This window comes from Salmo trutta, chromosome 2 (assembly GCF_901001165.1).
Source record: "Salmo trutta chromosome 2, fSalTru1.1, whole genome shotgun sequence".
NCBI classification, from domain to species: Eukaryota; Metazoa; Chordata; class Actinopteri; order Salmoniformes; family Salmonidae; genus Salmo; species Salmo trutta.
Genome location: NC_042958.1, coordinates 67661697 through 67677296, shown reverse-complemented (window position 1 = coordinate 67677296; position 15600 = coordinate 67661697). Strand labels below are relative to the sequence as shown.

Genomic DNA, 15600 nt, shown 5'->3' with positions numbered 1-15600 from the left:
TAATAACAGTAGCGAGGCTATATACAGTGGCGAGGCTATATACAGGCACCGGTTAGTCGGGCTAATTGAGGTAGTATGTACATGTAGGTATGGTTAAAGTGACTATGCATATATGATAAACAGAGAGTAGCAGTTGCATAAAAGAGGGGTTGGCGGGTGGTCGGTGGCAGGACACAATGCATATAGTCCGGGTAGCCAATCTGCAGGGGCACCGGTTAGTCGGGCTAATTGAGGTAGAATGTACATGAAATGTATAGTTAAAGTGGCTATGCATAAATGATAAACAGAGAGTAGCAGCAGTGTAAAAGAGGGGGGGACGACACAATGCAAATAGTCCGGGTAGCCATTTGATTACGTGTTCAGGAGTCTTATGGCTTGGGGGTAAAAGCTGTTGAGAAGCCTTTTAGTCCTAGACTTGGCGCTCCGGTACCACTTGCCATGCGGTAGTAGTGAGAACAGTCTATGACTGGGGTGGGTGGGATCTTTGACAATTTTTAGGGCCTTCCTCTGACACCGTACACTCTGTAGTGCCTTGCGGTCGGAGGCCGAGCAGTTGCCGTACCAGGCAGTGATGCAACCAGTCAGGATGCTCTCGATGTTGCAGCTGTAGAAACTTTTGAAGATCTGAGGACCCATGCCAAATCTTTTTAGTTTCCTGAGGGGGAATAGGCTTTGTCGTGCCCTCTTCACAACTGTGTTAGTGTGTTTGGACCATGTTAGTTTGTTGGTGATGTGGACACCAAGGAACTTGACGTTCTCAACCTGCTCCACTACAGCCCTGTCGATGAGAATGGGGGCGTGCTTGGTCCTCCTTTTCCTGTAGTCCACAATCATCTCCTTAGTCTTGGTTACGTTGAGGGATAGGTTGTTATTCTGGCACTACCCGGGCCAGGTCTCCGACCTCCTCCCTATAGGCTGTCTCAGCGTTGTCAGTGATCAGACCTACCACTGTTGTGTTGTCTGCAAAATTGGAGTCATACCTGGCCACGCAGTCGTGGGTGAACAGGGAGTACAGGAGGGGACTGAGCACGCACCCCTGAGGGGCTCCAGTGTTGAGGATCAGCGTGGCAGACGTGTTGCTACCTACCCTCACCACCTGGGGGCAGCCCGTCAGTAAGTCCAGGATCCAGTTGCAGAGAGAGGTGTTTAGTCCCAGGATCCTTAGCTTAGTGATGAGCTTTGAGGGTACTATGGTGTTGAACGCTGAGCTGTAGTCAATGAATAGCATTTACACGTAGGTGTTCCTTTTGTCCAGTGGGAAAGTGCAGTGTGGAGTGCAGTAGAGATTGCATCATCTGTGGATCTGTTTGGGCGGTATGCAAATTGGAGTGGGTCTAGGGTTCTGGGATAATGGTGTTGATGTGAGCCATTACCAGCCTTTCAAAGCACTTCATGGCTACGGACGTGAGTGCTATGGGTCTGTAGTCATTTAGGCAGGTTGCCTTAGTGTTCTTGGACACAGGGACTATGGTGGTCTGCTTGAAATATGTTGGTATTACAGACTCAGACAGGGACATGCTGAAAATGTCAGTGAAGACTGCCAGTTGGTCAGCACATGTCCTGGTAATCCGTCTGGCCCCGCGGCCTTGTGAATGTTGACCCGTTTAAAAGGTCTTACTCACGTCGGCTACGGAGAGCGTGATCACACTGTCATCCGGAACAGCTGATGCTCTCATGCATGCCTCAGTGTTGCTTGCCTCGAAGTGAGCATAAAAGTGATTTAGCTTGTCTGGTAGGCTTGTCACTGGGCAGCTCGTGGCTGTGCGTCCCTTTGTAGTCTGTAATAGTTTGCAAGCCCTGTCACATAAGACGAGCATCGGAGCCGGTGTAGTACAATTCAATCTTAGCCCTGTATTGGTGCTTTGCCTGTTTGTTGGTTTGTCGGAGGGCATAGCAGGATTTCTTATACGCTTCCGGGTTAGAGTCACGCACCTTGAAAGCGGCAGCTCTACCCTTTAGCTCAGTGCGAATGTTGCCTGTAATCCATGGCTTCCGGTTGGGGTATGTACGTACAGTTACTGTGGGGACAACATCCTCGATGCAATTATTGATAAAGCCAGTGACTTGTGGTGTACTCCTCAATGCAATCGGAAGAATCCCGGAACATATTCCAGTCGGTGCTAGCAAAATAGTCCTGTAGCTTAGCATCTGCTTCATCTGACCACTTTTTTATAGACTGAGTCACTGGTGTTTCCTGCTCTAATTTTTGTTTGTAAGCAGGAATTAGGAGGATAGAATTGTGGTCAGATTTACGAAATGGAGGGCGAAGGAGAGCTTTGTACGCATCTGTGTGTGTGGAGTACAGGTGATCTAGAATTGTTTTACCTCTGGTTGCACATTTAACATGTTGATCGAAATGAGGTAAAACTGATTTAAGTTTCCCTGCATTAAAGTCTTCGGCCACTAGGAGCGCCGCCTCTGGGTGAGCGGTTTCCTGTTTGCTTATTTCCTTATTACAGCTGACTGAGTGCGGTCTTAGTGCCAGTGTCCGTCTGTGGTGGTAAATAAACAGCCACGAAAAGTATAGATAAACTCTCTTGGCAAATAGTGTGGTCTGCAGTTTATCATAAGATACTCTCTACTTACTATACTCCAAAATCTAGAGACTTCCTTAGATTTCGTGCACTAGCTGTTTACAAATATGCACAGACCGCCCCCCCTCGTCTTACCGGTGTGTGCTGTTCTATCTAGCCGGTGCAGCGTATATCTTGCTAGCTGAATATCCATGTCATCATTCAGCCACGATTCCGTGAAACATAAGATGTTACAGTTTATGTCCCGTTGGTAGGATATTCGTGATCGTACCTCATCTAATTTATTGTCCAATGATTGTAAATTGCCGAGTAATATTGACGGTAATGGCAGGTTTCCCACTCGCCTTCTCCTGATTTTTATGAGGCATCCGGCTCTGTGTCCTCTGTACCTGCGTCTCTTTCTCTTGCCAATAACGGGTATGTCGGCCTTGTCGGGTGTTCGCAGTATATCCTGTGCTTCCTGCTTGTGAAGAAAAAAAATCTTAGCAAAGTGCAATATGGTTATAGAAATACATTTATTGGAAATGAGCATCAAGATCATCACCATGCACTTTCACCTCCCTGTGAAGTTCACCATAATGTATGTAATCTGTAGCCTAATAAACAGCTTTTACAAATCCTAAAGGGAGGACCAAACAACACAGCCTGGACAGCCGCTAGTGGTCGCCATTTACCTGTCTTTTGACGGGTCCACTATCATCTGGACGCACATCGTAGGCTACGTCGGCTAGCACATTTATTCGGCCCTTGAGCCAGCAGGTACAACACTGCACATTGTACAAATGGACCAGAGCATGACTCTTTGTTAAGGATCACCTAATTGGCTGAACACTGTTAGCTACACCTAGCATAGAGGGGATTCTATTAATGGCTAAGGCCTGGCCCTAGTCAAAGTTGATTGCACTAGTGTTGGAACTGGGCTGCCTCGTGAGCCCGGTGCTCTGTTCGGAATACAAAAGTGACATAGGTTAAGCACGTGGAGTAATGAGTAGAATTCTGTGTTTTCACATGCAAAGGTGATTGCTTTGATAAAAACACTTTATTTACCTTCCAAATGAAAACTAGTTTCAACATTCTTAAACATATACTGAACAAAACTATAAACGCAACATGTAAAGTGTTAGTCCCATGTTTCATGAGCAGAAATAAAAGATCCCATTAATTTCCCATATGCACAAAAGGTTTCTCTCAAATGTTGTGCACATATTTGTTTACATCCCTGTTAGTGAGCATCTCTCCTTTGCCAAGATAATCCATCCACCCAACATGTGGCATAAAAATAAGCTGATTAAACAGCATGATCATTACACAGGTGCACCTTGTGCTAGGGAAAATAAAAGGCCACACTAAAATGTGCAGTTCTCACAAAACACAATGCCACAGATGTCTTAAGTTTTGAGGGAGCGTGCAATTGGCGGTCAGGCCATCAAATCATTAGTGTACAGTGTAGGTTCCGTCACTCTCTTCGCCCCAACCCGGGCTCGAACCAGAGACCCTTGCACACATCAACAACTGACACCCCACAAAGCATCGTTACCCATCGCGCCACAAAAGCCGCGGCCCTTGCAACGCAAGGGGAAACCCTACTTCAAGTCTCAGAGCGAGTGACGTCACTGATTGAAATGCTATTAGCGCGCACCACCGCTAACTAGCCATTTCACATCGGTTACATTAGCATAATATATCACTCTTACAGAATTTCCACGTGGGCGAGGATATTGGAAATTTAATCAAAGCCTATTTGATGACAACTTGTTTTTAACCAGGACAGAATAATTCATAACTGACTTTTCCCTACATATCATAGGTACAGCAGATCCCCTTATTGTATGGGACTCTTTTAAATGTGCCTTTAGAGGCCATGCAATTTTAGACTCTGTACCATAGAGGTACAGAATACGTTAAAGGAAATACAAAAAGAAATGGAGGAACTTATTCAAGAAAGATCAAGTGTATCAAGATAATATATAAGATCAAGATAATATAAGACAAGCACTGGAAACAACAGAACACTATGAAAAATCAGGCCTGGTATTCATAGCTGACTTTGAAAAGGCTTTTGATAAAGTACGAATGGAATATTTCAATATTAGAGAATCTCTTATACAAATGGGTCAAATTTACAGTAGAAGTCGGAAGTTTACATACACTAAGTTGACTGTGCCTTTAAACAGCTTGGAAAATTCCAGAAAATTATGTCATGGATTTAGAAGCTTCTGATTGACTCAAATGATGTCAATTAGCCTATTGGAAGTGTACCTGTGGATGTATTTCAAGGCCTACCTTCAAACGCAGTGCCTCTTTGCTTGACATCATGGGAAAATCAAAAGAAATCAGCCAATACCTCAGAAAACAATTGTAGACCTCCACAAGTCTGGTTCATCCTTGGGAGCAATTTCGAAACGCCTGAAGGTACCACGTTAATCTGTACAAACAATAGTATGCAAGTATAAACACCATGGGACCACGCAGCCGTCATACCGCTCAGGAAGGAGACGCGTTCTGTCTCCTAGAGATGAACGTACTTTGGTGCGAAAAGTGCAAATCAATCCCAGAACAGCAGGAAAGGACCTTGTGAAGATGCTGGAGGAAACTGATACAAAATTATCTATATCCACAGTAAAACGAGTCCTATATCGACATAACCTGAAAGGCCGCTCAGCAAGGAAGAAGCCACTGCTCCAAAACCACTATAAAAAGCCAGACTACGGTTTGCAACTGCACATGGGGACAAAGATAGTACTTTTTGGAGAAATGTCCTCTGGTCTGATGAAACAAAAATAGAACTGTTTGGCCATAATGACCATCGTTATGTTTGGAGGAAAAAGGGGGAGGCTTGCAAGCCAAATAACACCATTCCAACCGTGAAGCACGGGGGTGGCAGCATCATGTTGTGGGGGTGCTTTGCTGCAGGAGGGACTGGTGCACTTCACAAAATAGATGGCATCATTAGATAGGAAAATGATGTGGATATATTGAAGCAACATCTCAAGACACCAGTCAGGAAGTTAAAGCTTGGTCGCAAATGGGTCTTCCAAATAGACAATGACTCCAAGCATACTTCCAAAGTTGTGGCAAAATGGCTTAAGGACAACAAGTCAAGGTACTGGAGTGGCCATCAAAGCCCTGACCTCAACCCTATAGACAATTTGGGGGCAGAACTGAAAAAGTGTGTGCGAGCAAGGAGGCCTACAAACCTGACTCAGTTACACCAGCTCTGTCAGGAGGAATGGGCCAAAATTCACCCAATTTATTGTGGGAAGCTTGTGGAAGGCTATCAGAAACGTTTGACCCAAGTTAAACAATTTAAAGGCAATGCTACCAAATATTAACTGAGTGCATGTAAACTTCTGACCCACTGGGAATGTGATGAAAGAAAAGCTGAAATAAATCATTCTCTCTACTATTATTCTGACATTTCACATTATTAAAATAAAGGGGTGATCCTAACTGACCTAAAACAGGGAATTTTTACTAGGATTAAATGTCAGGAATTGTGAAAAACTGAGTTGAAATATATTTGGCTAAGGTGTATGTAAACTTTCGACTGCAACTATGTATAGTAACTCTAGGTGTAAAATAGTAAATCATGGCTACTTCTCAGAAAGTCTTGAACTGTCAAGAGGAGTAAAACAAGGTTATCCACTATCGGTATATCTAATTATTATTACGGTCATCGAATTGCTAGCTATTAAAATCAGATCCAACAATAATATCAAAGGCCTAGAAATCAATGGTTTGAAAACAAAAGACGTCATTGTACGCAGATTCATATTTTCTTTCAAATCCACAATTTGGATCCCTCCACAACCTCATAGATGACCTAGATACTTTTTCTAACCTCTGGATTACAACCAAATTATGATATTACGTATTGCATCCCCAAAAAACTTTTACATTTCCGTGTAGTTTACCAATCAAATATTCTGACGGTGAAGTGGACACTTAGTATTCATATCCCGAAAAGAAAAAATATTCTTCTCATTACAATACATTTTAATAGAAAGTTGGCAAAAATAGATAAGCTCTTGTTACCATGGAAAGGAAAATACCAGTCTATTTGGGGAAAAATCACCATGATTAACTCTTTAGTCATAATACCAGTTTACCTATTTGCTTATGGCCTTGCCTACACCTAGTGACTTGTTTTTTACAGTACCAGGCAAAAGTTTGGACACAGCTACTCATTCAAGGGATTTTCTTTATTTTTACTATTTTCTAAATTGTAGATTAATAGTGTTAAACAAATCCAAATATAATTTAGATTCTTCAAAGGAGCCACCCCTTGCCTTGACAGCTTTGCACACTCCTGGCTTTCTCTCAACCAGCTTCACCTGGAATGCTTTTCCAACAGTCTTGAAGGAGTTCCGACATGCTGAGCACTTGTTGGCTGCTTTTCCTTCTCTCTGCGGTCCAACTCATTCCAAACCATCTCAATTGGGTTGAGGCCAGGTCATCTGACAACTGATTGGCTCAAACCCATTAAGGAAAGAAATTCCACAAATTAACTTCTAACAAGGCATACCTGTTAATTTAAATGCATTCCAGATGAGTACCTTATGAAGCTGGTTGAGAGAATGCCAAGAGTGTGCAAAGCTGTCATCAAGGCAAAGGGTGCCTACTATGAAGATTCTCAAATATATTTTGATTTGTTAAACACTTTTTTGGTTACTACATGATTCTATATGCGTTAGTTTGGATGTCTTCACTATTATTCTACAATGTAGAAAATAGTACAAATAAATTAAAACCCAAAAGATTTGTAGGTGTGTCCAAACTTTTGACTGGCACTGTATATATTTACAAAAAAAATATGGGGGATTGGAAATAATGCAGACAATTGTGTTGGTCAAAGCCACAATCTGCAATATTAAAGCTGATCTACACACTAAAAATAAATAAAAAGTTGAGGGAGCATGCAATTGGCATGCTGACTGCAGGAACATCCACCAGAGCTGTTGCCAGATAATTGAATGTCAATTTCTTTACATTAAGACGCCTCCAACGAGAATTTGGTAGTACGTACAGCCGGCCTCACAACCGCAGACCACGTTAAACCACACCAGCCCAGGCCCTCCACATCCGGCTTCTTCGCCTGCGGGATCGTCTGAGACCAGCCACCCGAGCTCCGATTGGGAAAAATCGATTTGAACAGTCATCAAACTCGGAATTCCAACTCGGGAACTCGGGCTTCTTTCTAGACTTTCCAACTTTCCGACCTGAAGATCACCGATGTCATGATTTGACCTTGTCTATTTCAGAGTATGCCAGTTTTTTTTAACGTGCAACTGTGTAGGTGTAGAAACATGGTGTTCGGAATTCCATGATCAGATCTCTGTAATCAGAACACTGAAACTGCATGAGCTGTCAAGTCAACCGCCTGATAGAGGTCCTGGATGGCAGGGAGCTCAGCCCCAGTGATGTCCTTAGCTGTCTGCACAGCCCTTTGTAGCGCCATGTGATCGAGGGGGGTGCTATTGCCATACCAAGCAGTGATGCAGCCAGTCAGTATGCCATTTAGCAGACGCTCTTATCTCTACCAACTGAGCTACAGTCAGAGGACTAAATAAAAGCATAAATGCTTCAAATGAGTTTGCAAACGTTTGTCAGTATAGCTTATGACATTGCATATGTTTTGTGATTGCAATGTAATGTGTCCTGACCCTCTTATGACAAATGCAGGTTTATACAACAAAAAGTTAACATAATTTGCAGGAGATTCTTGTTCCCTAGTCATGTTTTTTTGCTTGTCATTATCAACATACATAGAAAAAAATTCACACACAACTGGAGCTATCTAGTAAACACATTCAAACATTTTAAGAGATTTCTGGGTAAAAAAAAACAAACTAATACAATTCAGGTAGTTTCATTGTAAAAATAACCATCCAATTAACCAGTCACTGTATTAAAAACAAAACATTGCAGATGGCATCAATTTCCATGCTGTTTTTAACCAAGGGTTAAACCATTTGACAAAATTGTGCCTCTAGTATTCCTAAGCAAAATGTGAGCCTCCTCAAGGTTTCCCCATCAGCAGCATTTTGCTAGTGTTTGACAATGTAGACACTTCTACCACACGGAGATCATGACTTTTATCATTTGTGTATTTTATGGTGTGATTTTAGGGAAGATGCCGTTGTGAAACTTCTCCCACAGTCCGAGCAATAGTATGGTTTCATTCCAGTGTGTCTCCTCTGGTGATTTTTCAAATCTGTTGAAAAAGCAAAGCTTCTCTCGCACTGAGAGCACTGATATGGTTTCTCTCCGGTGTGAATTCTCTGATGCTGTGTTAAGTTTCCGAATGAAGAGAAGGCTTTGCCACAGTCAGAACAGCCGTAAGGCTTGTTGTCTAGCCTGTGCACTCGCTGATGTGCCGTTAAAGAGTCTGCCCTAGCAAAACCCTTCCCACATTCAGTGCATAAGTGAGGCTTCTCCCCTTTATGAATTTGCTGATGTGTTTTGAGGTGATGTGATCTGGAAAAGCCTGTCCCACAATCAGGGCACTTGAAGGGTTTCTCTCCGGTGTGCACCCGCTGGTGTTTTTGCATGTTGCCAAAATGTGAGAACCCCTTTCCGCATTCAGGACAGTTGAAAGGCTTCTTTCCTGCATGCACAGTGCTCTCGTGCGATTTGAGGTTTCCCAATTGAGAGAACCGCTTTCCGCACTGAGAGCAGGGATAGAGTTTCTCTTTGGTGGGGTGCTGCACCCTCTCTGAAGTGTGAACTCTCTTGTGTATGGTTAAGATGTCTGACCTAGCAAATAACTTCCCGCACACAGAGCATTTGTATGGTTTCTCTACACTGTGAATTTTCGCATGTTTTTTTAAATAGTCTGACCTTGCAAAACTCTTCCCGCATTGAATACAGCCATAGCGTTTCTCTCCTGTATGTGTTTTATTGTGTAATTTCAGATGTCCCAATTGGGAAAATCCCTTTCCGCACAGAGAGCAGTTGTACGGTCTGTCTGATTTGGGCAGCTCTCTGTCTGATTCCCCTGACTCCGAGGAAGTCTTCCCACTGTCGGAGTGTGAGTTTGGGCTCCCTCCTGGCCCTGGCAAAAACAAACAAGATCTTGAGTTAGACAAATAGAGCTTAGTAAATCTCCACATGATAAATTGTCATGTGACCAATCCAAATCAGGGCTCTAGACTCCCTATTCCTAGGTTTAAGTTAGTGTAGGGGACTGATTTAGACCTGGGACAACAGGTGGGAACAATTCATTATCTGGTAGAACAGAAAACCAGCATTACTCTGGACCTTGCCGGGTAAAAGGCGCTGCATAGTCAATCCAACGTCTGCATTGGCCGTGCAGTATTTACGCTCACACTTCTTGTGCTTCGCGAAGCAGAGCTGTTGTCATGGAAGTGAGTTTGTGTTTATACAGGAACTCCCCCCCCCCCCCCACCTACCATCAACCAAACATGTCAATGCAGAGCTATACAGAACCTCCGCATTGTTACAAAATTTGGGATGCACATGGCGATGTGGTTCGGAACTCAATTTGGCCTCTGCATGCCTCCACCATTGCGTCGCACCCTTTTTATAAGTCACAAGTACGTCTCAAGTCTTAGCACTCAAGTCCCAAGTCAAAACCGACAAATCCCAAGTCAAGTCTCAACTCCTGAACATTGAGTTGAGTCCTTAAGTCATGTGCTCTTCACCAAATTGAATAGAATTTCATATTTTTAACAAGAGTAATAGTTAGTATATTAAATTTACGCAAATCATGAATGCTTTTAAAAATATATATATTTATTACTTTCCAAATAAACTTCCTATTTTCATGAAAATATATGGGTAGCCATGAGAGAAACATCAATGAAACAAAACTAATATTCTAGTGCCCTCTCTCTCCAGATATACTCTAGACACCTAAAACAAACCTGCCATAAAGTTACAATAATTTAATAACTTCTACGGGATCGGTGTCCCTTCAATGGGATGGTTGTGCTAACGTAGGCTAGTTTAATTAGCATGAGGTTGTAAGTAACAAGAACATTTCCCAGGACATAGACATATGATATATCTGGCAGGAAGCTTAAATTGTTGTTAATCTAACTGCACTGTCCAATTTACAGTAGCTATTACAGTGAAATAATTCCATGCTATTGTTTGAGGAGTGCACAATTTTTGAACATGAAAAGTTATTAATAAACAAATTAGGCACATTTGATACAACATTTAGAACAGAAATAAAATGGTTAATTGGATCAGTCAAACTTTACACACTGCTGCCATCAAGTGGCCAAAATCTAAATTGCACCTGGGCTGGAAAAATACATTATGGCCTCTCTTGCAGTTCATAGGTACAAAAAAAATACAAAAGAACGGTTGTTTTTTTCTTTGTATTATCTTTTACCAGATCTATTGTGTTATATTCTCCTACATTCCTTTCACATTTCCACAAACTTCAAAGTGTTTCCTTTCAAATAGTAGCAAAAATATGCATATCCTTGCTTCAGGGCCTGAGCTACAGACAATTAGATTTGGGTATGTCATTTTAGGCGAAAATTGGAAAAAAGGGGCAGATCTTAAAAGGTACATCAAAACAACTGCTACTGAACTTCAAGTAGGCCTACAATTTGAACACTGGCCTGAATGTCTGAGAAAAAAATACAGATCCCAAAGATGGGAGATAAAACCTTAACTTGGAGACTACGTGTGTGTGATGCACAAACAGTTTCGTTTTTTCTCTTATCTCTGGGCCCTATAACGCTTTGCATTTGCAAAAGATCTAATTCGATAAAAGTCTGTCAAAAATAATTGAGGCAGCAGTAGCACCGTCCACCCCCCGTCCCCCACCGCCATAGCGATCGACTATCGAGGCTGGCTTGTACACAATCGCCCAACCTTAACCCACACACACACACACTCTCTCGGTGTGTGGTTACAGTAAGCTAATGTATGTCAATGGTTTTAGGAACAGCCGTAACATCAGGCAGGATTTAGGCCACCAACTGCCTAGCCAGTTGTAGCTCAATCTTGGGTGCAATGATCACGTTCCCGCACTGACTGACTGTGTGGGGGCTCATTGATTTAACGTTATTAGCCTACATGCTACACTAGCAAAGTTAGATATAGCTGTCGGCTATATTAGCCACGACTTACTGTTCTTTGTGCAGCTTCAAATGTCAAGCAAAGTTGGAAGTTGTTGCTCCGCAGTCTGTAATTTTCTTCTCGCATGTTTTCCAAATTGCAATATGTTTTTTGTTGACTACAGCGTAGTCTTTATATCCGAAAATAATAATTTGGGAATATCATCTTTCCAAGGGCTCCGTCTGAATTCACCTGCCGACGTTCCTCTGCACTACCACGCGCAACTTTATCTCCGCTGGCACAATTTGATTGGCTGCTGTCTGATTCAAACTGTAATCCTTTAAATGAAGAATTGATGCGCTGCACACTTTTTTTAATAGCATCATTTTTTATATTTGGGCTTGGGGAGGGTATCAAGTCAGTTCAAGTCAAAAGGCTCAAGTCCAAGTTAAGTCACGAGTCATTGGTGTTAAAGTCAAAGTCGAGTTGCAAGTCTTTTGTCAAGTTGAGTCAATTTTGTCAAGTTGAGTCTAAAATCATCATACGTGACTCGAGTCCAAGTCATGTGACGCGTCCACACCTCTGATATATCATACACTGCATTTCAGGAAACAATAGATAAGTAATTTGGCTTTGAATGTTGATCAACTTATAAACTCACTCTTGAGAAAACCATCTTTCAATGTTTTGGTACTACTATTAGAGAACCCTTCTTTGTTTACACCCATTCAACATTATTCACACCCTCTTAAGCCTTAGCCCCACCCATCTCTTTAAAGGTTGATCTAACCGTTCTGTACTAACTTGCCATCTACTTCCAGACATCTAAGAGAGAGAGAACAGCTCATTGAACATTACTTACCCTAGCAGAGCTGGTTAGGCTGTTATGTTATCCAGACCGTTAGTGACTGCAACTGTGCAGTCAGATTGTCCGTTTGTAAATTCAGAGCGTTTTGCGTTCAGAGCACACTGGATGCTCTGGCCAATAAGTAGGCTTGTTCTGAAAGCTCTGACCTCAACTACAGTCAAGCACCCAAGCTAATTGGCTAGCTACTTCCAGATGCATAATGAGAGAACACCCCACTCTGACCATTTTACTCACCCTAGCAGAGCTGGTTAGGCTGTTTTCATATTATCCAGAGCATTAGTGACTAAATGTGCTGCTGGCAACAATGAATTACACTTTGTTTCGGATGTTTACTGACACCGGATATATTCAACTATTCAACGGGTGTTGAGCATTCAAAAATTAATCAGTTATTCTGCGCTCTGGCACACTAAGACGAGCTTCTTTTGTTAAGAAATGTAGCTAGATAGCTAGCTAGGTAAACAATGAACCCAATGCATAACGTAACGTTAGTTAGCAAGCCAGCCAGCTAACGTTAGCTAGCTAGCTAACAGTACACTAACTTGAAATATAAATACTTTGTCAAAATTAGTGTGGAGTCTTTTGTTAAGACATCTAGCTAGCTAAACAATGGACCATAATCACACCTCATGACGTTACTACCCTGCATGAATCTGCAGCTAGCTAACCAACCAGGTTCTATGTCTATAACTAGTCAAGCAAATGTGTCTGAGATACAAAGAATAAGATCATACACATAACGTTAGCTAGCCACCCTGCCGGCTAACATTAGTTAGCTAACAGTACACTTGAAATGAAACCACTTTCTGTTAAAATTAGAAACGTGTAATATCTGAAAATGTAGCTAGCTAGACTATCTTATCAGTCAGTATACATGGTTGGACGCATCTCCTGTCTGATGCCATACATGGTTGCTCTTAGTTTGACAATGTATCCAGACTGGTATTTTCTCCATCTCCTTAGCTATCATTCTCCAGCTAAAGTTAACTGGCTAACAGTAAACTTTAACTTGACATTAGATTTATGCAGTTTTACTACGCGATACATTTTCAAAAAGCAGCGTTCAACACGATTACCTAGCCATACTGACCAGCTCCAATAAACAGATACGTGCTATATGGCAGACCAATCCAAACTCATCTCTCGGCATGTCTAGCCCACTCATTATCTCAGCCAATCATGGCTAGCGGGAAGGTCGTGTCGAACGCTGCTTTTTTAAAATGTATCGCGTTTAGCCACTTTTTCTGTGGCTAAACCAACTAAGCTTGTAATTCAACAATTTTATTTGTATTTACAGATGGCATACAAGTTTGATATTAAGGCACATGAAAGTTCACATGTTCGAGAATGCATTTCGTATACATTTTAAGTTCAAACGGCCCTCCTGTGAAGTCGTGACTTGCGACATACGCCTAGTTTCCTGAATCGGGTCACGAATCTTAAAGGAAAGTTATGCTTGAATGGGAGAGACTAAGGCAGGGGTCTCAAACTCATTCCATGGAGGGCCCAGAGTCTGCAGGTTCTTAGATTTTCCTTTCAATTAAGCCCTAGACCACCAGGTGTGGGGAGTTCCTTACTAATTAGTGACATTAATTAATCAATCAAGTATTTTGTTAATGATATAGCCTTGTTTTGTTCAATGTTCTCTACCTATATAGTACTCTTAAGACCCCCAATCCATGTTAAGATCAAAAGAATACAAGATATAAATTGCTGACACCAATTCAAACCAATGAAGGTTCGGAACTTTAAAGCAAATTATCTCAGAATCATCTTTTTGCAGATAGAACCTTGTACTGTAGCTCTCGAATTCCCTTCTCAGAGAAGGACATGTTCACTTCAACGGGAGGGAAAGAAGGCAACCCTGGTCTTGGAGTGCTGCAAGCACTTCATGTATTTGATTTAACTGACCTGGAAGACCAGGTGTGTTCATTTTTAGCTCAGTTGGTCAGGGCTGCGTTCAGTACATAAAAACGTAATAGAATGTTCAACTGAACAGAAGCCGTGCTGTACTGAACGACCAGTTGAAAAACAGGGAAGGGTTGGGTTGCGAGTTCAAAATGCACCCCTGTCCTTTAAATACGTCACTCGTTGCTTCAAGCCACACCCACTGAAAGAAGCAAACGTTTCTCAAAGTCTGTTCAAGAACGTTTTGGGAAAACGTGTCCTTCAGTAGAAAACGTTCCGCAACGTAGCAAACGTTCAAGCGAACTGAACGCACCCCTGGTCAGGGCCTAGTTGGAACAAAATCCAGCAGTACCTGTGAGATTCCAGGAACAGGATTGCCTACCCCTGCAATAGTGTGTGGGGGCCACTTATTATGCCAATATTCACGGATTTGTTTTCTCTATGTAATCAAAATGCAATTAACCAGTCCCATAATTCATATTCCACATCAGAATAAACTAAAGTAAATAGCAAATTAAATTTTTTTGTACCACACTTATCCAGTAATAATCCCCAGCCACCACTCTTACTTTGATAACTGAAATCGCCATTGTCTTCTTCTTTGACTTTCAACTCCGTCGGTTGGTATTTATTCACCGATGTCCTGCCATGAGGCTGTGTAGATAAATGTATAGATTAATAAGTATGAACGCATTTTATTTTTTAAAAAAAGCACGAGTAGCCTATATCGCGCTCAAAATCCTACAAGCGCTCCACGTGAAGTGTGTCTCCTGCCTCAAAGTTGCAGCAGACATTAACCAAAGCAATGGTGAAACAGGCATACCAAACTTACCTCTTCTTCCATCGCGTCCCGTAAAATCTAGTAAAGAAAATGAAGCCTATGTAAGAGGGTATTATTTTGAGCAAACTTTGTGTTAAATGTAAAGTCTGTAGGCTAGTCTGTGTCCGGTAAAGCGTTGACTAACGATGTAAAAGCGCTTGCATGGGGCAGAAGTCCGCTTGTTGTTGTGATTCTAGATGGCCGGGACGTCACGCTCCAGGAAATCGATGAATCCGGGAGAAAGAGAGCGCGCTTGTTTGAAAAAAAAGGAAATCGTCGTGGTTGCCTTTGATAAAGAAGAACATCAAGATGAAGCAGCTGCTTTACAAGTGGGACGCACTGTTGAGCGCTACATCCGGAGGGGTCCGTGCTGATTTTAGGGAGATTGTGAGGTGGTAGGTGTGGTGAAGTTCTCGGAAGAATTCTAGATG

General features: G+C 42.2%; 1 protein-coding gene across 1 annotated transcript; it reads right to left on the bottom strand.

Moving 5' to 3' along the window:
* Positions 1-8122: 8122 nt before the first annotated feature.
* On the bottom strand, positions 8123-15361 carry LOC115161328 (zinc finger protein 239). The gene is made up of 3 exons (XM_029712232.1): positions 15182-15361; positions 14919-15003; positions 8123-9588 (listed from the first exon to the last, which is right to left on the bottom strand). The coding sequence occupies exons 1-3, from the start codon at positions 15191-15193 to the stop codon at positions 8633-8635; spliced, it is 1053 nt and encodes a 350-aa protein (XP_029568092.1). The 5' UTR covers positions 15194-15361; the 3' UTR covers positions 8123-8632.
* Positions 15362-15600: the final 239 nt, after the last annotated feature.